Source organism: Phyllobates terribilis, unplaced genomic scaffold (genome assembly GCF_046119375.1).
Source record: "Phyllobates terribilis strain yellow unplaced genomic scaffold, ASM4611937v1 Scaffold_2__4_contigs__length_985480577, whole genome shotgun sequence".
NCBI lineage: Eukaryota > Metazoa > Chordata > Amphibia > Anura > Dendrobatidae > Phyllobates > Phyllobates terribilis.
The window spans coordinates 814,907,385-814,931,273 of NW_027362762.1; the positions used below are offsets into that span (position 1 = coordinate 814,907,385).

The 23,889-nt window shown below is 42.2% G+C and overlaps 1 protein-coding gene across 3 annotated transcripts in view; it reads right to left on the reverse strand.

The window, feature by feature from the left end:
• SMTNL2 (smoothelin like 2) overlaps window positions 1–23,889 on the reverse strand; it is a 125,622-nt gene that overhangs the window by 33,509 nt on the left and 68,224 nt on the right. For all 3 annotated transcript variants that reach the window (XM_073667649.1, XM_073667640.1, XM_073667637.1), the window contains one exon: window positions 14,237–14,404. In XM_073667649.1, coding sequence (XP_073523750.1) covers window positions 14,237–14,404 — 168 coding nt within the window. The remainder of the gene's footprint in view (window positions 1–14,236; window positions 14,405–23,889) is intronic.

Genomic DNA, 23,889 nt, shown 5'->3' on the forward strand with positions numbered 1-23,889 from the left:
ATTAGATAGATAGAAACATGTCAGTCACATATATATGAAGTACAGTGATAGTGTTGGTTACTGTACTTGTCATTTACTATTAAAATAAAGGATTTATTATTAAAAAAATTGGCGTGGGGTTCCCCTTAATTTTAGGCTCTAGCGGAGGTTAAGCAGACGGCTGGGGCAGATGTTTGAAGCCTGGGAAGGGGGTAATACCCACGGAGCTTCCCAGGCTACTAATATCAGCCCCCAGCTGAATACCTAGCCTTTACTAGCTATTAAAATGGGGGACCCCCCAAAAAAAATGACGTGGGGTCCCCCCTAATTTAATAGCTAGCAAAGGCTAGGCAGACAGCTGGGGGCTGATATTAATAGCCCAGGAAGGGAGCCATGAATATTGGCCCCCTCCCAGGCTAGAAACACCAGCCGTCAGCCGCCCCAGAAATGGCGCATTCATAGGATGCGCCAATTCTGGCACTTAGCCTCGCTCTTCCACGCTGCCCTGGTGCGGTGGCAGGGGGTAATAGGGTTGGGGTTGATGTCAGCTTATAATGCCAGCTGACATCAAGCCCAGGTTAGTAATGGAGAGGCGTCTATAAGACACCCCCATTACTAACCCCATAGTCAAAGTTAAAAAAAACACAAACACCCAGAATAAAGTCCTTTAATTGAAATAAAGACACAATCCTTTATTGTTCTAAATTAAACCATACTTACCATCACGCCCATTCCAGCTGAAGCCAACGATCTCCTGCAATAAAAGAAAAATAATAAAGCAACCTCATCCTTACCTTTCCATGGTTCCCACGACAGCTTCAGCTCTGCTACATCGAGATGACAGGCTGGACCGCAGCAGAACGCTGCCATCCAGCCTGTCATCCCGCAGACACTGAGAAGCGCAGGCTTGCTTGCGCTGCTCAGCGTCTCTCTGTGACGACATCCAGATGAGCCGAGTTCATGTCCAATGAACTCGGCTCACCTCATGCACGTCACTGACAGCGTGGGAAAATTCTCACGCTGAAGCGCTGATTGCAGGAGAATTTTCCCACGCTGTCAGTGACGTGCAGGAGGTGAGCTGAGTTCATTGGACATGAGCTCACCTCATGCACATCACTGACAGCGTGGGAGAATTCTCCTGCACTCAGCACTTCAGCGTGAGAATTTTCCCACGCTGTCAGTGACGTGCATGAGGTGAGCAGAGTTCATTGGACATGACCTCGGCTCATCTGGATGCCGTCACAGCGAGACAGTGAGGAGCGCAAGCATGCCTGCGCTTCTCAGTGTCTGCGGGATGACAGACTGGATGGCAGCGTTCTGCTGCGGTCCAGCCAGTCATCTCGATGTAGCAGAGCTGAAGCTGTCGTGGGAACCATGGAAAGGTAAGGATGAGGTTGGTTTATTATTTTTCTTTTATTGCAGGAGATCGTTGGCTTCAGCTGGAATGGGTGTGATGGTAAGTATGGTTTAATTTAGAACAATAAAGAATTGTGTCTTTATTTCAATTAAAGGACTTTATTCTGGGTGTTGTGTTTTTTTTAAATACTTTACTAGAAATTCATGGCGGTCATGTCTAATACTGGCGTGACCCCATGAATTTTGGGCTTGGGGCCAGCTGATAATACCAAGCTGGCCCTAACCCCTTTATTACCCAGTGAGCCACCGCACCAGGGCCCTGGATGAGTTGGGTACAGCGCCAGAAGATGGCGCTTCTATGAACGCGCCATTTTCCGGGGTGGCTGCGGACTGCAATTTGTAGCGGGGGGGGGCCCAGAAAGCTTGGGCCTCCCTGCGCTGCAGATTCCAGCCCCCAGCTGCCTAGCTGTACCTGGCTGGACACAAAAATAGGGCGAAGCCCCACGTACTTTTTTTTTAATTATTTCATGAAATTCATGAAATAATTAAGAAAAAAAGGCCTTCCCTATATTGTTGTGTCCGGCCAGGTACAAATAGGCAGCTGGTGCATGGGGGCAGCCCGTTCCTGCCTGCTGTACCTGGCTGGACACAAATATAGGGCGAAGCCCCACTTCAATTTTTTTTAATTATTTCAGGAAATTCATGAAATAATTAAAAAAAAATTGACGTGGGGCTTCGCCCTGTTTTTGTGTCCAGCCAGGTACAACTAGGCAGCTGGGGGCTGGAATCCGCAGCGCAGGGAGGCCCAAGCTTTCTGGGCCACCCCCGCTGCAAATTGCAGTCCGCAGCCACCCCGGAAAATGGCGCGTTCATAGAAGCGCCATCTTCTGGCGCTGTACCCAACTCATCCAGGGCCCTGATGCGGTGGCTCACTGGGTAATAAAGGGGTTAGGGCCAGCTTGGCATTATCAGCTGGCCCTAAGCCCGAAATTCATGGGGTCACGCCAATATTAGACATGACCACCATGAATTTCTAGTAAAGTATTTAAAAAAAACACAACACCCAGAAAAAAGTCCTTTAATTGAAATAAACACACAATTCTTTATTGTTCTAAATTAAACCATACTTACCATCACGCCCATTCCAGCTGAAGCCAACGATCTCCTGAAATAAAAGAAAAATAATAAAGCAACATCATCCTTACCTTTCCATGGTTCCCATGACAGCTTCAGCTCTGCTACATCGAGATGACAGGCTGGACCGCAGCAGAACGCTGCCATCCAGCCTGTCATCCCGCAGACACTGAGAAGCGCAGGCTTGCTTGCGCTCCACAGTGTCTCTCTGTGAGGGCATCCAGATGAGCCGAGTTAATGTCCAATGAACTCGGCTCACCTCATGCACGTCACTGACAGCGTGGGAAAATTCTCCTGCACTCAGCGCTTCAGCGTGGGAGAATTCTCACACTGAAGCGCTGAGTGCAGGAGAATTCTCCCACGCTGTCAGTGACGTGCAGGAGGTGAGCTGAGTTCATTGGACATGAGCTCACCTTATGCACGTCACTGACAGCGTGGGAAAATTCTCCTGCACTCAGCGCTTCAGCGGGAGAATTCTCACGCTGAAGCGCTGAGTGCAGGAGAATTCTCCCACGCTGTCAGTGACGTGCAGGAGGTGAGCTGAGTTCATTGGACATGAGCTCACCTTATGCACGTCACTGACAGCGTGGGAGAATTCTCCTGCACTCACCGCTTCAGCTTGAGAATTTTCCCACGCTGTCAGTGACGTGCATGAGGTGAGCCGAGTTCATTGGACATGAACTCGGCTCATCTGGATGTCGTCACAGAGAGACGCTGAGCAGCGCAAGCAAGCCTGCGCTTCTCAGTGTCTGCGGGATGAGAGGCTGGATGGCAGCGTTCTGCTGCGGTGCAGCCTGTCATCTCGATGTAGCAGAGCTGAAGCTGTCGTGGGAACCATGGAAAGGTAAGGATGAGGTTGCTTTATTATTTTTCTTTTATTGCAGGAGATCGTTGGCTTCAGCTGGAATGGGCGTGATGGTAAGTATGGTTTAATTTAGAACAATAAAGGATTGTGTCTTTATTTCAATTAAAGGACTTTATTCTGGGTGTTTGTGTTTTTTTTAACTTTGACTATGGGGTTAGTAATGGGGGTGTCTTATAGACGCCTCTCCATTACTAACCTGGGCTTGATGTCAGCTGGCATTATAAGCTGACATCAACCCCAACCCTATTACCCCCTGCCACCGCACCAGGGCAGCGTGGAAGAGCGAGGCTAAGTGCCAGAATTGGCGCATCCTATGAATGCGCCATTTCTGGGGCGGCTGACGGCTGGTGTTTCTAGCCTGGGAGGGGGCCAATATTCATGGCTCCCTTCCTGGGCTATTAATATCAGCCTCCAGCTGTCTGCTTAGCCTTTGCTAGCTATTAAATTAGGGGGGACCCCACGTCATTTTTTTTGGGGGGTCCCCCATTTTAATAGCTAGTAAAGGCTATGTATTCAGCTGGGGGCTGATATTAGTAGCCTGGGAAGCTCCGTGGGTATTACACCCTTCCCAGGCTTCAAACATCTGCCCCAGCCGTCTGCTTAACCTCCGCTAGAGCCTAAAATTAAGGGGAACCCCACGCCAATTTTTTTAATAATAAATCCTTTATTTTAATACTAAATGACAAGTACAGTAACCAACACTATCACTGTACTTCATATATATGTGACTGACATGTTTCTATCTATCTAATCTATGTGTGAAGCTCTATTCTGTCTGTTATAAATTGTCGGGTACCGCTGCTGAATTGCCGGCCGGCTTTTTTAAAGAGACGGTGCATGAAAACACTAATATTTTTTTTGATAAATCCTTTACGCTAAATGACAAGTACAGTAAGCAACACTATCACTGTACTTCGTATATATGTGGCTGACATGTTTCTATCTATCTAATCTATGTATGATGCTCTATTCTGTCTGTTATAAATTGTCGGGTACCGCTGCTGAATTGCCGGCCGGCTTTTTTAAAGAGACGGTGCATGAAAACACTAATATTTTTTTTGATAAATCCTTTACGCTAAATGACAAGTACAGTAAGCAGCACTTTCACTGTACTTCGTATATATGTGGCTGACATGTTTATATCTATCTAATATATGTGTGAAGCTCTATTCTTTCGGTTCTAAATTGTCGGGTACAGGTGTATGCCGCTGCTGAATTGCCGGCTTTTCATGTTTCACTGTTGGCACTGTTCCCATCGATTTGGGCAATCACTGTAATGCCACAACCACCATGGCTGTGGCATTACAGTGAGTGGCAGACAATCCCTGCATGATTGGTGCTCTAAATAGCGCCAGACATGCAGGACACGCTTTTGGTGCACGAACAGTTATCGAACATAACCTCGAACAGCCGAATTTTTTGCAAATCGTTCGGGTTCGTCGAACAACTCGAACACCGCCCAAAACAGCTCGAATTTGAGACTGGCGAACAGTTCTAGTCGAACACCGCTCATCTCTAGTCCTGGGGTTCCTGTGTGATCTTTACTTTCAGTTTGGAGGTAATGATATGCTCGTGCTCCGGGTCGGCCTGTGGGGGGCGCTCTATCTGGTGCTCTGCTTACATATTTATCTGTATGCTCTTATGACAACTCACTCATCGTTCACTGACCTGCCTCCTATTTTACCTAGCCACGCACTAATAGATGCATTATGTAAAATAGGACGCAGGCAGATGAATATGTAAGCAGAGCACCAAATAGAGACCACCCCACAGGCTGCCCCGGAGCACGAGCATATCATTATCTCCAAACTGATAGTACATACATATATACATACACTAATGTGTTTTAAAACTAACATGAAAGTAATTGTTAGATAAAATTAAACAAACCATACTGAAGACACGTTGCAATGAAAACCTATTGCATCGCTCGAGTTAAACAATGATCCCAAAGTACATAAACTGCATCACTTGCATTTCCTATAGGATTTAACATTCCCAAATATACATTTAACTTGCTGTAAATGTGTCTGAACATACTATAGCAGCTTAATACAAACATATATGAGAACAAGTAAAGTTTATAATAACTATAAAAAAAACACAGGGAAAAGGCCACCCACAGGGGTAAAAGTACAGATGGTTCATATAACTTATGAACGATCAGACATTGTATGAAAAACACTCCAGAACCCAACAGTGATGTCTACATTACACATTATGCCCAACACTGCCCTGCCTGCAGGCATCTCAGTACAAGGAAGTAGACAGGTAAAATATATCATGCAAGCTATCACAAGTGGCATTTAAAAGGTAAAATAAGAGTCTAAAAGGAGTCAGTATCTAAAAAAGTAAAAATCAGCCTTAGGGCATGTTCATATGGAGTTTTGTTTCCTTGAAAAAGAAAATAAAATAATACTAGTAAATATTACTCATCTTGCTTTAATTTTTTATGTCTCATCTCCATTGTGGTGGTGCCTGAAAAGTTTAGGCTATAATTTATGATAAGGCCAATGAGGAGTTGTCAGAGATTTGTCTCTGGGAGTGTCTACATTTCCTCCTTAATGACGTTAACCAATCATATCAGCAGGCGTCATGCAGGGGAAGAAAAAAAAAAAAAACACCCCCTCCCCCAGAAGGTCAGAAGAATAAGCTTTCTTCAGCGAGATAGACTTGTAATGATAGACAGCTTTGCTCTCAGACTTGATCTCTGCAGCTGCTGGGTAGAGAACCGCAAACCTGAGTGTGATTAGACATCTCTAATAGCTTTCATGTCACGGCAGTCCTTGGAAAGGGAGTACAGTAAAGCTGAGTGATTACAAGCAGCTCTGAAGCGCTCTTCTCACGGCACAGTCAGCTCAATTGTATTCCCCTGCCCCTACACTGACTGCTGAGAGATGATAGCTGGAGGTGTTCGTAATTACACTCAGCTCTGCTCTAAACTATACAGCAAGTGCAGAGATTAGGGCTGTCCGTCATTTCATCTAACAGTATAAAAATGATAATTATTACCGGTAATTTGATTTTCCTGAACCATGAAAACACTGCAGAAAAAAAAGGATCTGCCCCCAGGAAAAGGAAACCTACAGAATACAAAGGCAGAATCTCTTTGTATGCAGCATTGTGTTTACAGAACTTAAGGCCCTGTCACACAGAACGAGATCGCTAGTGATCTCGTTATGTCTGACAGGTAGCAACGATCAGGCCCCTGCTGTGAGATCGCTGATCGTTACAAAGCTTCCTGGACCATTCCTGGGTCGTTGCGCTCCCGCTGGGCAGTGTGCATCGCTATATTTGACACCTTATCAACGACCTCGTTAGCGATTCAGAACTGAGACACGTAGGCGTGCATAAATTGGACTTTTCCGTGCCCCTCGTCCCCGATTGGTGGTCGCTACTGCGTCCTTGTTTTTCGGATCCTACCAGCGTTCTCCGGCTGTGACTCCACTTTGAAGAAATCAGACATCTTTAGCGAGGTAGGTATTGTTTGGGGTCTCAAATGAGTTTCCATTTTTAATTCATTTATAGGACATCTACCAATTATCTGCTATTATTGCTCTTCAGGGAGGGAGGGCTTGGCTTCTATCTGTATCTATATGCTTTTGCATGGGCAGATATTTTAGGGGTCTCGTGCACAAACACCCACACAGCACGTTTCCTGACACGCTGTCCTGGCCAACCGCTTCTGAGTTTTTCACACGCCAATTAACATGAAGCTTAAATCAATAGATTCTGTTGTTTTGGCCTGTTGCACGCTTCACAACTTTCTTCGTCGACGTGATGCAATTACGTACTGTCCGCCTGGCTTCGTGGACTCTGTGGACCGAGCCAATGGGGAAGTGGAGCTCGGTGAATGGCGTGCAAATGATCCTGCAATTGCAGGCCTTCAACCAGTGGGACATGGCGGAAACACCCATGATGCAAAGACCTGCCGTGACAACTACTGCCAGTATTTTAACGGTCCTGGTGCTGTTCCTTGGCAGCATCAGAACCTATAGTGGGCCACTACTCATGTTTCTACACTACTGACGTGTCTAATAAACTGTGTGTTCTACTATGCAAAAGCTTTGTTTCTCATTCTTCCAGTAGTAGCAGTAGTCACCGCAGTAAGCAGTCCATATATATACATATGTATACACATGCGTATACAGATACATACACGCATATACATTCGTGTACTCGTATGTAAACAGATTCATCCATATTTTTAAGTACATAAATATACACACACACACACGTATACAGATAACTATATATACACATACATACTCTCAAACATACAGATATGCATACACATAAATGGCCATTTACATCTCTAAATATATATTCATATAAATATATGGACATCCATACATCTGTACAGGAACAATGCACACACCAGTGTTCCCATCTGACCGGAGACGCAGTAGCGATCCCGTCTGGTGGGCGGTCTTGTGTTAAACTAAGGCCGCCCAATCAGAACGCAGTAGCGTCCACCAATCGGAGATGAGGGGGCACGGAAAAGTAATTTTATGTACGCCTTTGTGACACAGTACAGTCCCTATCAAGGTGTGGATCGTTGAAATAGCTGCTGTGTGAAAGCGTCCCAACGACCGCCGAGATAGTTAGTTAGATTGCTGGGAAGTTCTGCATGTTTGACAGCTCCCCAGCGATCACGAAAAGAACTCTCCAACGATCCCAAAACCGTGACGTACTAACGATCTCTCTAGCGATCTCGTTATGTGTGACGAGGGCCTTTAAAAGGAGTTTTCCCACGAACAAAGTGAATTTTAATCAACAGATCTTTGAATAATAAGGTATACAATTGGATTTGTGTAAACAAAATGTTCCTGTGCTGAGATAATCTTATAAATGTGCCCCTGCTGTGTACTGTGTAATGGCCATGTCTGACCGTACAGGAACATGGTCTGATCATACCACAGCTCCTGGGCAGGCGAGGGAGAAAAAAAAAAAAAAAAAAAAGTATACAGATAGGACAGCACAGGATCACAGCTGATTCTTAGAGGTAAAATATTGATTAAAAACAGACAGTGAAATGTTTTGCCTCACAAGAAGAATCAGCTGTGATCCCCTGCTGTAATGTCTGTATACTCTTTTGCTTCCTCCCCTGCCCAGGAGAGATGTGGTATGATTACACATTAGGGGCACATTATATATATATATTTTTTATATATATATATATATATATATATATATATATATATATATATATATATATATATATATATATATATATATATATATACATACACACATACATACACACAGTGCCTACAAGTAGTATTCAACCCCCTGCAGATTTAGCTGGTTGACACATGCGGAATTAACTTGGCATTGTGACATTTGTACTGTAGATTAGCCTGGAAGTGGGAAATGCACTGCAGCAATTTTTTTTTTTTTTTAAAAACGTTAAAAGTTAATTCAGAGTGTCATTTATTATTCAACCCCTCAAACCACAAGAATTCTGTTTGGTCCCCCTAAAGTATTAAGAAGTAGTTCAGGCACCAAGAATAATGAGCTTCACATGTGTGGATTAAAGATCTCTTTTGCCAGCCTTTTCTGACTATTTAAGACCCTCCCCAAACTTGTGAACAGCACTCAGATATGGTCAACATGGGAAAGACAAAGGAGCATTCCAAGGCCATCAGAGACAAGATCGTGGAGGGTCACAAGGCTGGCAAGGGGTACAAAACCCTTTCCAAGGAGTTGGGCCTACCTGTCTCCACTGTTGGAAGCATCATCCGTAAGTGGAAGGCTTATGGAACTACTGTTAGCCTTCCACGGCCTGGACAGCCTTTGAAAGTGTCCTCCCGTGCCGAGGCCAGGCTTGTCCGAAGAGTCAAGGCTAACCCAAGGACAACAAGGAAGGAGCACCGGGAAGATCTCATGGCAGTGGGGACATTGGTTTCAGTCAATACCATAAGTAACGTACTCCACCGCAATGGTCTCCATTCCAGACGAGCATGTATGGTACCTTTACTTTCAAAGCGTCATGTCAAGGCTCGTCTACAGTTTGCTCATGATCACTTGGAGGAGTCTGAGACAGACTGGTTCAAGGTTCTATGGTCTGATGAGACCAAGATCGAGATCTTTGGTGCCAACCACACACGTGACGTTTGGAGACTGGATGGCGCTGCATACGACCCCAAGAATACCATCCCTACAGTCAAGCATGGTGGTGGCAGCATCATGCTGTGGGGCTGTTTCTCAGCCAAGGGGCCTGGCCATCTGGTCCGCATCCATGGGAAGATGGATAGCACGGCCTACCTGGAGATTTTGGCCAAGAACCTCCGCTCCTCCATCAAGGATCTTAAGATGGGTCGTAATTTCATCTTCCAACAAGACAACGACCCAAATCACACAGCCAAGAAAACCAAGGCCTGGTTCAAGAGGGAAAAAGTCAAGGTGTTGGAGTGGCCTAGTCAGTCTCCTGACCTTAACCCAATTGAAAACTTGTGGAAGGAGCTCAAGAATAAAGTCCACATGAGACACCCAAAGAACCTAGATAACTTGGAGAAGATCTGCATGGAGGAGTGGGCCAAGATAACTTCACAGACCTGTGCCGGCCTGATCAGGTCTTATAAAAGACGATTATTAGCTGTAATTGCAAACAAGGGTTATTCCACAAAATATTAAACATAGGGGTTGTATAATAATTGACACACACTTTTATGTTTAAAATTTAATAAAATTCAACTGAGCAACATAACTTTTTGGTTTGTAAGATTTATGCTTCTGCTCATAAAACCTACTCTCGTTTGCAGTTTGAAGGCTCTAACTTATTTGCATCTTATCAAACCAGCTAAATCTGCAGGGGGTTGAATACTACTTGTAGGCACTGTATATTATATATATATATATATACATATATTAGCACAAGAACATTTAAATATATACATTTTTTAAACACATTCATTTGTGAAACTTATTTGAAATTCCAAGATCTATTAAATTAAAATGTACTTGATTTGTGGGACAACCTCTTTAAGAGGTAACCACAGAGTTAGGCTGGAATCACACCAGCGCGAAAGCATCTGATGCAATGTGCTAATGACCCTCGCATGCGAGCTGTCTTACAGCCGTAAATCATCCAGACGCAGGGACTCGAACATAATATACAAGCATGCCAAAGCTACTCGGTACGCACCCGAGCATGCTCAGTTAAAGGGTTAAACGAGCACGCTCGCTCGCTCATCACTAATCCTAATGTCTAAATAATAAAGGGTCACCTCACCCTGAGATTTTGATTCTCACAGAGAGAAGGGAGAAAGTTTCTCTTGGAGTCTAAGGAACTTAGTAGCCATATTAGGAAGAAAAGCTGGGTCAGGTTTTATGACAACCCTATCCTGAAGGAAAGGTGTTAAAGGGAAACAGTCATGTGAAAAATGTTATTGTCCCGATATCTGCAGGTTAATGTGCAGGTTAATGTGCAGGTTAATAGCGCAGGTTAATAGCGCAGGTTAATAGCGCAGGTTAATAGCGCAGGTTAATAGCGCAGGTTAATAGCGCTTTGAAGTTGTACAGCCGCCGCACTGAGAGCCTGGCTTCCAGGAGGAAATTCCAGCAGCCTCTGGCTGTCAGTCTTAAAGGTGCGGCCAGCACAGTTTCAGTCATTGCTCAGTATACAGTGAGCGACGGCTGTAACCGTGACCCAGCACTGACTGACAGCCGGCTCTACAGTGCGCAAGAGCTAAGCCAGCTGTCAGTCAATGCCAGGGTGTGATTACAGCTGCAGCTCACTATGTACTGAGTGGTGACTGAAGCCGCGCCTCTGACTGAAAGCCTGAAGCTGCTGGGAGGAATAAAGTTAATTTCCTCCCGGAAGCCGAGCTTTCAGTACGAGGGCTGCATGGTGTCAGAATGCTATTAAGCTGCAGATTAAATCTAGATCTGCAGGTTAATACCGTTATCCGACATGACAGGCTCCCTTTAAGCTTCCTTTTTACACTTCTGTGGTAAAATGTACCTCAAGTGCACATGATTTTTTTTTTCTTTTTTAATTTCTGGAATAAAACGGCAACACTTCAATTCTTGAAGCATTTGGTGCCTGAAAAAAAAAAAGCCTCCAAATTTGGTCACTAGATTTATTAAAAGTACAAAAAATCTGCAAAACCCACTAAAAGTTCTTCACTGTACGAATAAGGTCCTTAAGGGATGGCTCGGTAGATACTTTGGGCTAATGGTCTGAACACTAAAGTAAGGTCACGTAAGGTATATAATAGTCTAACTATGACCCATTAATATTATCTATATATAAATGATATGATCATTGCAATATAAATTTTGTCCCTTATAATATGTAACTATGCACAAAAAAAACAAAACCTTTCTTACTGCCATCAATGGATAAAAATGTGAGAGCTCCCATCCTGTTAAACATCTTTGTTCACTTCCATGCTTCTTTAATGAAGCTTGCACCCTGCTGCAATGTGCACGGCTCACTACTTATATTTCCCTCTCTTTGTTGACTAATGTACAACAGTCATCTATATTTGTGCTTGACAGCATAGTAGTAAACTAAGTTTCCAATTTTGAATCAGTCACAAGGAAACATTTACAAAGAACATAAAAACCACTCGTCTATAAAATGCAAAATAAAATGAAGTCTACCAAAATATTCTAAGCATGTACTCACAAGATTAATAACCAGTGCATATTTACCCAAGAGATAATCATCCTTGACTACTCCTGTACCTGTCTTTGAAAAATGTAGACATCACAAACCATACAGAGCATGAATTCCATTGCCAAGAGGTACATTTTCTGACATACAGTGCACTCTTAAATGCAAGATGAACAAATCAATGAGAACATTATGATTTAAAGCAAACCAAACTAAAGCACTCAGAGTGGTTGAATATGCTAGTTCTATACATATAAAAATAGATAAAAGCTATGAATAATAGCCAGTGTCGGACAGGGGAGCCAAGGACCCACCAGTAACCAACTCCAGGGGCCCCACTTTTGAACTACATGCAAATGTGACATTAACCTCACAAATTTATATAACAATGAACTGGGTAGATTGTTAGATGAATAAGATGTTGCCTTTGTCTGTACATAGTGAGTCAAGTATATGGTGCCAAGTACTGCTCATATAAGAGGGTGGTGGCCACTCTTGCACAGCAGCCCACCGGAGGATTCTCCTGTGGGCCAGTCCAAGCCTGATGATAGCAATCTAATATAATCCTCTTTATTTTTAATGTTATCTATGCATACATATAGTAATACGCTGGATGCATAAACGTGTCACATTACACTGTTCAGATTTTTTTTTTCTTTTATCTCTAGGAGAGAATCTTGGCAAATTTATGTTCAATGACAACAGGCGAGGAACGGACGACTAGTCTGGAAACATCTTTCTATTGACTAGCGACTGCTAGACAAAAATTTTAAAGACGGCTGAGATCTTGCCAAATGATGACCGTTTGTTAAAGCACCATTCTAGCATTTTTTTTTATTTCAGTGCTGGCCTAGTGTCACTAATCTAAGATCCCTGACCCAAAAGTCTTCTACTTACCCACCGCCATTTTCAGCTCTTCCCAGTACCACTCTGGTCCTGTGCAGCTATCTTGTGACCGCAACTTCGTAACAGTCACAATCTCTCAAAGCAAGTCTATGAGAACCTCGCTCTGACTATCAGACTTACATTGAGTTATTACTTTCCTGATCGCCCAGAAAACACTGCAGCAATCCAGCAGGTCACAAGCTGGTGGAGACCGAATGGAGCGGCACCGATAATAGATGAAGATGGCAGCCGATAAGTATGAGACTAGGGGCAGGGAACTTAGATCAGAAGCACCACTCCAGTGCTGCAATAAAAACAAAAAGCTGAAGTGGTGCTTTAAATTTCACCGCACAAACTCTGGTTTTAAAAACCACTAGGTTTGATCAACTGCAGATTATATGCATGACCACCCTATGTTCATTATAAAAACATGCAGAGTGTAGGGAATCTGAGCAGACTACAAGCTGCCAGTTAATGCTTGTGAATAGGAAGAGTTACGACAGTCAGGAGTTGATGAGAAGAAGCATACTGGCAATTCAATACACTGTACTTGCCCTTTTGCATCACTGAATGCTGCCACTGATAAACAGAGTGATTTGGATTCACATGCAAAGCGCCATGGAATAAATGGCGCTATAATAATAAATATAGATACGCTTTTATAAGGAAGTTAAAGCACCACTCTAGCATATTTTTTTTATTGCAGTACTGGAGTGGTGCTCCTAATCTAAGTCCTCTGCCCCTAGTCTTATACTTACCAGTCTGCATCTTCACCTTCTATAGGCGCCGCTCCCATTGGTCTCCATCAGTTTGTGACCTGCCATATCGCTCGTGTGTTTGCTGGAGCCTGAGAGCCTCGTTCTGGCACACAGACTTGTATAGAGAGCTTGTGACAGTTACTTCTGACAAGTCAGGTCACAGTACCTGAGCGGCATCGATAAAAGGTGAAGACTGAGGCGGGTAAGAATAAGATCGGGGGCATGGACCTTAAATTAGAAGCAACACTGGAGTGGTGGGTTGACCTTAACGCAATCCATTATATGCGGCACCTGGTTATACAGTATGTTCATCCATGTCTAACTTACCTAAATAGGAACATAAAAGAAACTTAAAAAGGGATAGGTGACAAATGTTAAATTGATGAATATCCCAATGATCGCTAGGTTGTATGCTTGATTGGCAAACTATTAAAACTCTCCTAAACCGCAGTCTTCGGAGAACGAGGGGTATTTGAGTTAACCATTTTTGAAAATGGTGCGGTAAACTCCCCGTAATCTAGTCATGTTTAGGTGATAAAAGATTCTAGCTGGAAAACATGCTCCATAGATTTGTGAACTTATACAATGTATTATAATGCTACCTCAAGGTGTGCATGCATGGAACGTTTCTCTTACTTGCTACTATCTTGTTCAAACTTCTCAAAGAAGGCTTTACGAACTTGGGTTCCAGAGGATCTTGGCAATGTCTGTGATCTCATTAATTCGCGCTTCTTCTCAGGTTGACGACTCACGGCTGGAGGTGGAGAGTGAGATTTTGGAGTAACATCAAAATATCTGTCTGTGCTGCAAAGCAAACAAAGACAACATTGACTACTGAGCTACGTGAACATCACCTTACAAATAATGGATTGCAGTCGGAACAATAAATCCTACATGATCATTGAAAGCACATGTACCACCTACTGTTACAACAGAGCTTTCCATTCTATGTCAGAAATGAATAATGCACACACCACTGACTAAGCACATTGTATTTCCAATGCAACATAAAAATTCATGAGAATACATTTTCTAAAGAATGTAACCACACTATTGTGTGAACTGATCAAAATAAAATCCATGTACATGGGAATTAAACATAAAAAAAAAATAGAGTTGCCTTACTACAGCTAGAAAGCATACATAGAAGGTTGTGTATATGTTGAATGAAAACCACAGCATGACAAAGGCTGTGCTTAAGCCCCCCATACACATTAAACTAATGTTGTCCGAACCAGTCTATATCGACTGACAGTCTAATGCAAGGGTGGGAAAACTTTTTTTCTGCCCAGGGACATTTGGATATTTATATCATCCTTCGGGGGCTGTACAAAATCACCAACTTGAAAATTACCCTACTATATTTGGTGAAACATTTAATTAATTTGTCTCTAACGTGATGGCTGTAGCTGCTTCTCTTTGGTGTGACCTGTCATGGTAGGTGGTATGAATGATGTTGCTACTAGTCACTGCATTTCCAAATTTACATTCACTCTGAAGCGCAGGTGACTCTTAGCGATGATAAGTTTTGTAAAGAATTTGCAGCAGTAAGTTGTACCGAACACAGGTGTATGTTAGACTACATGTCTAGTTACACAGGGAAATTCCTCATTGCTCACGTTACATTTATAGACCTCAAGAATTAGGAGCTCTGCAGTGTATATCACGCTGGAGACACCGAGGCTGCTGAATATACATCATGCTGGAGACACCGAGGCTGCTGAATATACATCACACTGGAGACACCGAGGCAGTATATTCATCACACAGGAGACATGGAGGCTGCGGTATATACATCACACAGGAGACACAGAGGCTGCGGTATATACATCACGCAGGAGACACAGAGGCTGCGGTATATACATCACGCAGGAGACACAGAGGCTGGGACCATGGCAGGAGACACCAGGAATGGGGCATACACGGCTGCGGAATAGACATTACTGGAGACTGGGTTGCGGCATATATATCACTGGAGACACAGGGCTGTGGCATTCTTATCACAAGAGATATGCTGCTGTCTTCTTCTGTAAGATGAGAGTACATTGTGCGCTAACTCCACCCTCAGAGTACGTCCTGACTGACGTAACCTTCCATTGCATGAGCCGCAGCATCCAGTAGTAAATGCTGTGTGCGCATGCTTGCAGAGTAATAAGAAATTAAAGGGCCAGCAGCTGTCAAAATGCAGCTGCCGGCCAGAGCACTTGGGTTCCCGGGAATCTGCCCGGGGACCGGAGAAAAGGTCATAGTTTACCACCCACAGATTAGAGGTTCCCCACCACTTGTCTAATGTGTATGGGAGCCCCGCACAATTTATTGTTGTTGGAAATATTGGTCTGGCATGTTCGATTTGGACTGCTGATTGTATTGCATCCGGAGATAAGCTGCCACCAAACATGGCGATGGATCTTTCAGAGAACCCCGTAACGTCTGAGATGGGTATCATTTGAACAATCAGGCAAACCATCTTTTGTCCGACAAGCAATGTATGGTGGGCTTTAGAGTACACTGGCAAAATTCAGACCAAAAGAAACAATGATAAACATGCAAGATGGAACAACAGCTACAATGCATCCTGAGCTCACAAACATCCTATGAAGGTGGGGAGAAAAATCCACAGATGAACAACCATGCAAAAATGGATACAAAAATACTACATTATTTTTAAAAGGTAATCTTCCAGTCCAAAGTGAGTGTGTAAACTCAGCACAGCACCTTGTAGGGAATATAGCCCTAGTAATAACAACAGGACATTTAGGGTTTTAATTTATTTTTGCATTTGCTAGAAATCGTTCTTTATTCAAATATGCTAATGAAGCACTCAGTGCACCCGTGTCGTGGCTGAAAAGGTCAACGCAACTTCCCACCTACTTATATGAATTTCTACTGTCCCTTTCTTTTATTTACAGTCTCCTGTAAAGTGTAAATGTATAGCAAGTAGTTGGGAGCATGGCCTGGATTGTTTGACCCTGACAAGGGTGCACCGAGCATCTTATTTGCATATTTGGCATAGCAGTAAAAATACTACATGTTTCATAGTAATCCTATGTGGCAGCGCTGCTAGAGCAAGCTTTGAAGTCACATGAATATTAGCCTAGAAGTGCATTGGGGTCAGTCAATATATTCAGAGTCCACTGTCGTGCCCCCAATGCACTTTTGGGCTTATGGCTTCAAAGCTTAGCTTCTCAATGTTTGCACATTGGATTACTATTAAACAGGTATATTTTTTATTGTTGTACTAGGACTAAACATACCACTAGTTTCAGCAGTAACATCCATAACAGGTTCCTTTTAATTGATTTCTAGTTTAAATGAGTGCTTACCTAATGTGTTATAAAAGGGAATGTCTTGTGAAAACAAGTTATCAGTGATAAGATTGGTGATAAGTGGCTGATCGATGGTGGTCTGACAGATGCGACCAGCACAGATCAGAAGCTTTATTTTGTAAGAAGGATAAAAGTGCCCCGCAGAGAATATAAATTCCCCATTCTGCTGATTGGTTGAGTCCAACCACTGGGCCCTGCACCAAATCAGAAAGTTATCTATCCTTTACATAGTAGACAACTTGTTTTCACTGGACAACCCCTTTAAGTATTTGCCCTGTGATTTCTCCCGACATTACTGATGCCGTAGGAAACCTGGAATATGAATAGAGGCCATCCTAACTAGACAAACCCTTTAAGCCCATGCTACAATTTTAATTAAAAGACAGTTTCTTCTTTGGTTAACGTGGAATCTGCAGAGTTTATTTTAGTGTTCAACAATGTTTTATCCTCCTTGACAGTGTGTTTAGCTTAGGAAATGGCAATGTGATAATTACAATTGTGTGCAGGTAAAAGTGACAGACTGACAGCTTTTCTTTCCTTTTTTTCAAAAGGCCTGAAAGGAAAATTAAACACAGTGTAAACTATCCTATGGAAAAAAAAAAGGCACGATGCCTTAGAAGCTGCGGCCTGACTCTAGGGTCCTGTAACAATGTCATTCAATATTTTCCATATGATTACATGCAAGAATTCCAGCAGAGAAGGAAGTGCTGGAGCACGTACCACAAACCTCACTGCAATTTTACAGGGAATTTTAGCTCTGTTTTTAACAGGCAGCCTAGGTCTGTATGTATGTAGGTAGGGATGGATCGATCGATGGATAGATCGATCGATGGATAGATCGATCGATGGATAGATCGATCGATGGATAGATCGATCGATGGATAGATCGATCGATCGATGGATAGATCGATCGATCGATCGATGGATAGATCGATCGATCGATCGATGGATAGATCGATCGATCGATCGATGGATAGATCGATCGATCGATGGATAGATCGATCGATCGATGGATAGATCGATCGATCGATGGATAGATCGATCGATCGATGGATAGATCGATCGATCGATGGATAGATCGATCGATCGATGGATAGATCGATCGATCGATCGATCGATCGATGGATAGATCGATCGATCGATGGATAGATCGATCGATCGATGGATAGATCGATCGATCGATGGATAGATCGATCGATCGATGGATAGATCGATCGATCGATGGATAGATCGATCGATGGATAGATCGATGGATAGATCGATCGATCGATGGATAGATCGATCGATCGATGGATAGATCGATCGATGGATAGATCGATCGATAAGTAAAAAAGACAGATAGTGGCACAATCTTAAGCAGATTTGGGGTGCAATACTTCCTGAGTAATGCGGTTGTCCAACGCAAAACATATAAATGGAAAAAATCAGGCAGCACTCCAGTTCAAGGAAAAATTGTGGACTTTAATCCAGCACCAAGTGGTGCAATGTTTCGACCTCGCAACATGGTCTTTCTCAAGCACAAAGGGTTACAAGATGATCTGATGTCTTATTCCAGAGAAATCCAGGTTTTTCTTATATGTAAATGAGCTATTAAGATCAATGGGCCGAACATAGATCTCCCTAAGAATCTGCACACAGAGCTCATTTAAAATAATAATGAGGCTTTACCAGTGTGAGACATGAAATGACTGACAGTCTGCCCTCCTGATCTACATGTATCACAAAGATAACTCCTCCTTTCAATTAAAATAAGCTCTTTAGGAAGATTCTCAGGGAGATCTATGTCTGGCCCATAGATCTTAACCACTCATTTACATATTAAGACAAATGGAGATTTCTCTAGAATCAGACATCAGATTGCAGATATCAAGGTATCATTTTATTCAACTTTCTATGACCTGCATGCCCATATATACGGCTTAGGAAAGTTGATCCTACTAACAGATTCCCTTTCAAATGACTGGTTATTTATACAACCATGGCCAAATTCCATGCTGCGACATGATTACAAATAAGTCTTTGGACCCTCCCTGTTTTGTCACTGTTTATTACATTTCAGGCAGGACCTTCTTTCAAATCCTCAAAACTAATGGAAACCACATACATAACTTTTACAACAGGAATGACTATGACCCAGAGTCTAAATGCATCTTATTTTTGAAAAGAAAAAAAAAGACCTAATTCGGAATTTTTATTATCTTATCATTCCCATGACTTCCCAGAATGCAATGGTAGGTCACCATCTTTCTATTTCCTGTTTGTATCAGATGCAGCACAGGAAAACCGATCGTGTGTCTCTTACGAGTGTATAATACAGAAAGCAAGTAACTTTGTAAGATTTTGGGAATATGTAACATATAAAAAAAACCTAAGAAGAAATATTTTGCTATAAAAAGGTTTGTGGTGAGAAAACAATATAAAATATAGAATTTTCTGATTTTACATAGGCTTGATTAAATACATAAATAATGAAATCTCTATTCAAGAATCCCGCGCAAGCATCTTGTTAACGCGGAGCTGACAGTCTCAAACTTTTGACATACTTTTGAAGCATACCAAAAATTTTGATTGATGGGGATCCGGTGGCCCAGATTACCGACAATCGATACAACGAAGTAGCAGAAGTTCTCCATTATGTGCCGCTCTCCTCAATCACCAAATATAGGCTCAATAGAATTTCTATGGTATAGTGATCAGTCAGGAAGTCACCAGTAGACTTCATCAATCAAAACTTCTGACGTGTCTCCATGACATGTCAAAAGTTTTTTTTAAATGACAGTTACAATTTAATCAAACATACAGAGATATTTGGTGAACTTTGCTAAACACCTGCTTGTTAGATCTGAACCAGCTCTTGAGATTGACAAGCCTTACCAGCTATACACATTTATGTACGCAGGGCATAGGTAATTAATGTACAGTACCACTGAAAATAAAAGACAAGTACGGTATGAATGCTGCATATGTGCACTTTCTGCTCTTCCCTTTAATTACTGTCATCAACTGTGTAAAATATATTACATGTTCAAATAATTGCACGAAACTCTTGTAAAAAGACCATTTCTCTTAAAGAAGACATGTCCTTATCTTCAGGCCAAGCCATCAATCATTCCCTGTCAGATGCAGCATCACATATTGGCACAGGGGAGAGTCATATTGATGTCTTGAATATCCAGAATAACCAGTTTTTGGGTGGGAGTTGCTTTTTGTTTTCACGGTTTTGTAAAGGTTTGATGAAATTGTTGCTTTATGATTTTTGTGACTACCATCTTCACAGATGAAAGGAGACGGAAGAATAATTTCCTTTGTGACAGGAATCCAGACTGACAGGGTGCAGAGAATTTGTCACCACTTGTGATAACAGGTCTGGGGATCAATGTGGTTATTTTTTCTTTTCACGGGATTTACAGATTTTAGTCTATAGGACGGGATTAGGTACAAATCCGGAGCTCATTGTACAGAAAATGGTCATAGAAGCCTCTTATAAACTATGATAACATAAAAACAAAATGCAGACAGAAATCATAGGGAACTTATGACTTTCAAGTTCTACCAGTGGAAAAGAGGAAATAATCTGGTGGAAGGCTATTAATAAATCGCATAAGTCATAAATCAATTAAACAAATTCTATACATTTTCTAGTATCCATGCTGTGAAAATGGCATCACCAAAATACCCAGTAGAGCTGCTACACACTAGATGGCATGAAGATGAGGTCTGATATAGACAATGAAGTGGCCGCAGAACTGACACAAGTGTCATGGCATCTTCAAAAAGCTCATCAGTACAAGCGCCAAAAATCAGAGCCCACATGATCTACTATTGATGGCTTATCTAACCATGTACAACTCTTTCATGATGCAGATTGGCTTACAAGTCTATCGTTGCTCGTTTAATGGGCGTTTGTCAGTAGAACCAACCCTCAAAAGCCATCTATATAGACATGCAAGTTATAGAATGTTGAATAAAATTATATCTTAATATCGGCGATGCCTTATTCTCAAAAAAATCACTTTTTTTCAAATAAGTAAATGAGTTGTTAAAATCTATGGGCCAGACATAGATCTCACTGAGAATCTGCCTCCAGGGATTATTCCGAATGAATGGGGATGTTACCAGTGTGAGACATGTAGGTCAGGAGAGCAGAATGTCAGTCATTACATGTCTCAAATTGGTAACGCTCCCTTTTATTTAAAATAAGCTTTGGATGCAGATTCTAGGGAGATGTCTGGCCCATAGATCTTAACAGCTCATTTACATATTGAGACAAATGTGGATTTCTCTGGAATAAAACATCGGATTGCAGATATCAAGGTATCATTTTATTCAACTTTTTATGACCTGAAAGTCCATATAGACGGCTTAGTAGGGCTGATCCTACGGAAAGATTCCCTTTAACTCACAAAAGCCAATACAAACTGCATGGGAAAAGAACGATCATTAATACAATCAATCAAAATCAATCCAGAACAGGCAGCTCTGCCCAGACGCTTGCAGTTTTGCAGATCCAGTGGAGATGTATGGCCAGAATCCCTTGCCAATAACAGATAATTTGCTTTATGTTAAAGACCTGACCAGTAAGAATTCGCCAGAACAACTTCCATACGAAAAAATGTTTACTCTTATGAACCCTTAAAAAAAGAATCTGTCACCACTTTGTCATGTAAAACAAGCTTAAAAGGAACCGGTCACCAGGTTTGTCCCATAAGAGGTAAGGCACTGATATAAATCATTCTAATATGCTGTATATACAGTTATATGAAAAAGTTTGGGCACCCCTATTAATCTTAAGCTTAATGTTTTAGAAAAATTGGTGTTTTTGCAACAGCTATTTCAGTTTGATATATGTAATAACTGTTGGACACAGTAATGTTTCTGCCTTGAAATGAGGTTTATTGTACTAACAGAAAATGTGCAATCTGCATTCAAACAAAATTTGACAGGTGCATAAGTATGGGCACCCTTATCATTTTCTTGTTTTAAATACTCCTACCTACTTTTTACTGACTTACTAAAGCACTTTTTTTGGTTTTGTAACCTCATTGAGCTTTGAACTTCAGAGCCAGGTGTATGCAATCATGAGAAAAGCTACTTAAAGTGGCCACTTGCAAGTTGTTCTCCTGTTTGAATCTCCTCTGAAGAGTGGCATCATGGGCTCCTCAAAACAACTGTCAAATGATCTGAAAACAAAGATTATTCAACATAGTTGTTCAGGGGAAGGATACAAAAAGCTGTCTCAGAGATTTAACCTGTCAGTTTCCACTGTGAGGAACATAGTAAGGAAATGGAAGAACACAGGGACAGTTCTTGTTAAGGCCAGAAGTGGCAGGCCAAGAAAAACATCAGAAAAGCAGAGAAGAAGAATGGTGAGATCAGTCAAGGACAATCCTCAGACCACCTCCTGAGAGCTGCAGCATCAACTTGCTGCAGATGGTGTCACTGTGCATCGGTCAACTATACAACGCACTTTGCAGAAGGAGAAGCTGTATGGGAGAGTGATGCGAAAGCAGCCGTTTCTGCAAGCACGCCACAAACAGAGTCGGCTGAGGTATGCAAAAGAACATTTGGAGAAGCCAATTTCTTTTTGGAAGAAGGTCCTGTGGACTGATGAAACCAAGATTGAGTTGTTTGGTCATACAAAAAGGCGTTATGCATGGCGGCAAAAAAACACAGCATTCCAAGAAAAACACTTGCTACCCACAGCAAAATTTGGTGGAGGTTCCATCATGCTTTGGGGCTGTGTGGCCAATGCCGGCACCGGGAATCTTGTTAAAGTTGAGGGACGCATGGATTCCACTCAGTATCAGCAGATTCTTGACAATAATGTTCAAGAATCAGTGACAAAGTTGAAGTTACGCAGGGGATGGATCTTTCAGCAAGACAATGATCCAAAACACCGCTCCAAATCTACTCAGGCATTCATGCAGAGGAACAATTACAATGTTCTGGAATGGCCATCCCAATCCCCAGACCTGAATATCATTAAACATCTGTGGGATCATTTGAAGAGGGCTGTCCATGCTCGGCGACCATCAAACTTAACTGAACTGGAATTGTTTTGTAATGAGGAATGGTCAAAAATACCTTCATCCAGGATCCAGGAACTCATTAAAAGCTACAGGAAGCGACTAGAGGCTGTTATTTTTGCAAAAGGAGGATCTACTAAATATTAATGTCACTTTTCTGGTGAGGTGCCCATACTTATGCACCTGTCAAATTTTGTTTGAATGCAGATTGCACATTTTCTGTTAGGACAATAAACCTCATTTCAAGGCAGAAACATTACTGTGTCCAACAGTTATTACATATATCAAACTGAAATAGCTGTTGCAAAAACACCAATTTTTATAAAACATTAAGCTTAAGATTAATAGGGGTGCCCAAACTTTTTCATATAACTGTATGCCCCTAATCCGGCCTGCAAGACAAGAAAAAGACCTTTTATTATACTCACCTACGGGGCGGTCCGATGGGACTCGCTGTCTTGGTCCAGTGCCTCCTCTCTTCTTGTGAAGCCGTTCTCCTCCTTGCTTCGTGTGGATGACGAAGAGAGGGGCCACCGGACAGAGCCCGTGACATCCATCGGATCCAACCGCCCCGTAGATGACTATAATAAAAGGTCTTTCTTGTCTTGAAGGCCGGATTGAGAGCATATATACATATACAGCATATTAGGAGGCAGTATATCAGGGCTGAAAGGTACTGGCCTTACCTCATGTGGGACAAACCTGGTGACAGGTTATCTTTAAGATAATGAATAGTTCTTTATAAGCAGCTTGAAAATTATGCCCATTACTTTACCAATCCCCAAGTATGAGTTTATTGGCTCTTATTCTTATTCTTTGAAGCCAAAGAGAAGACAACTACGGTAGTTTGTTTAGAGAGAAAGTAATGTTTCTCAAGCAATGGTGACAGGCCTTCTTAAAATTCATCTTTCAGACACTTTAATCAAATGTTGTTTTC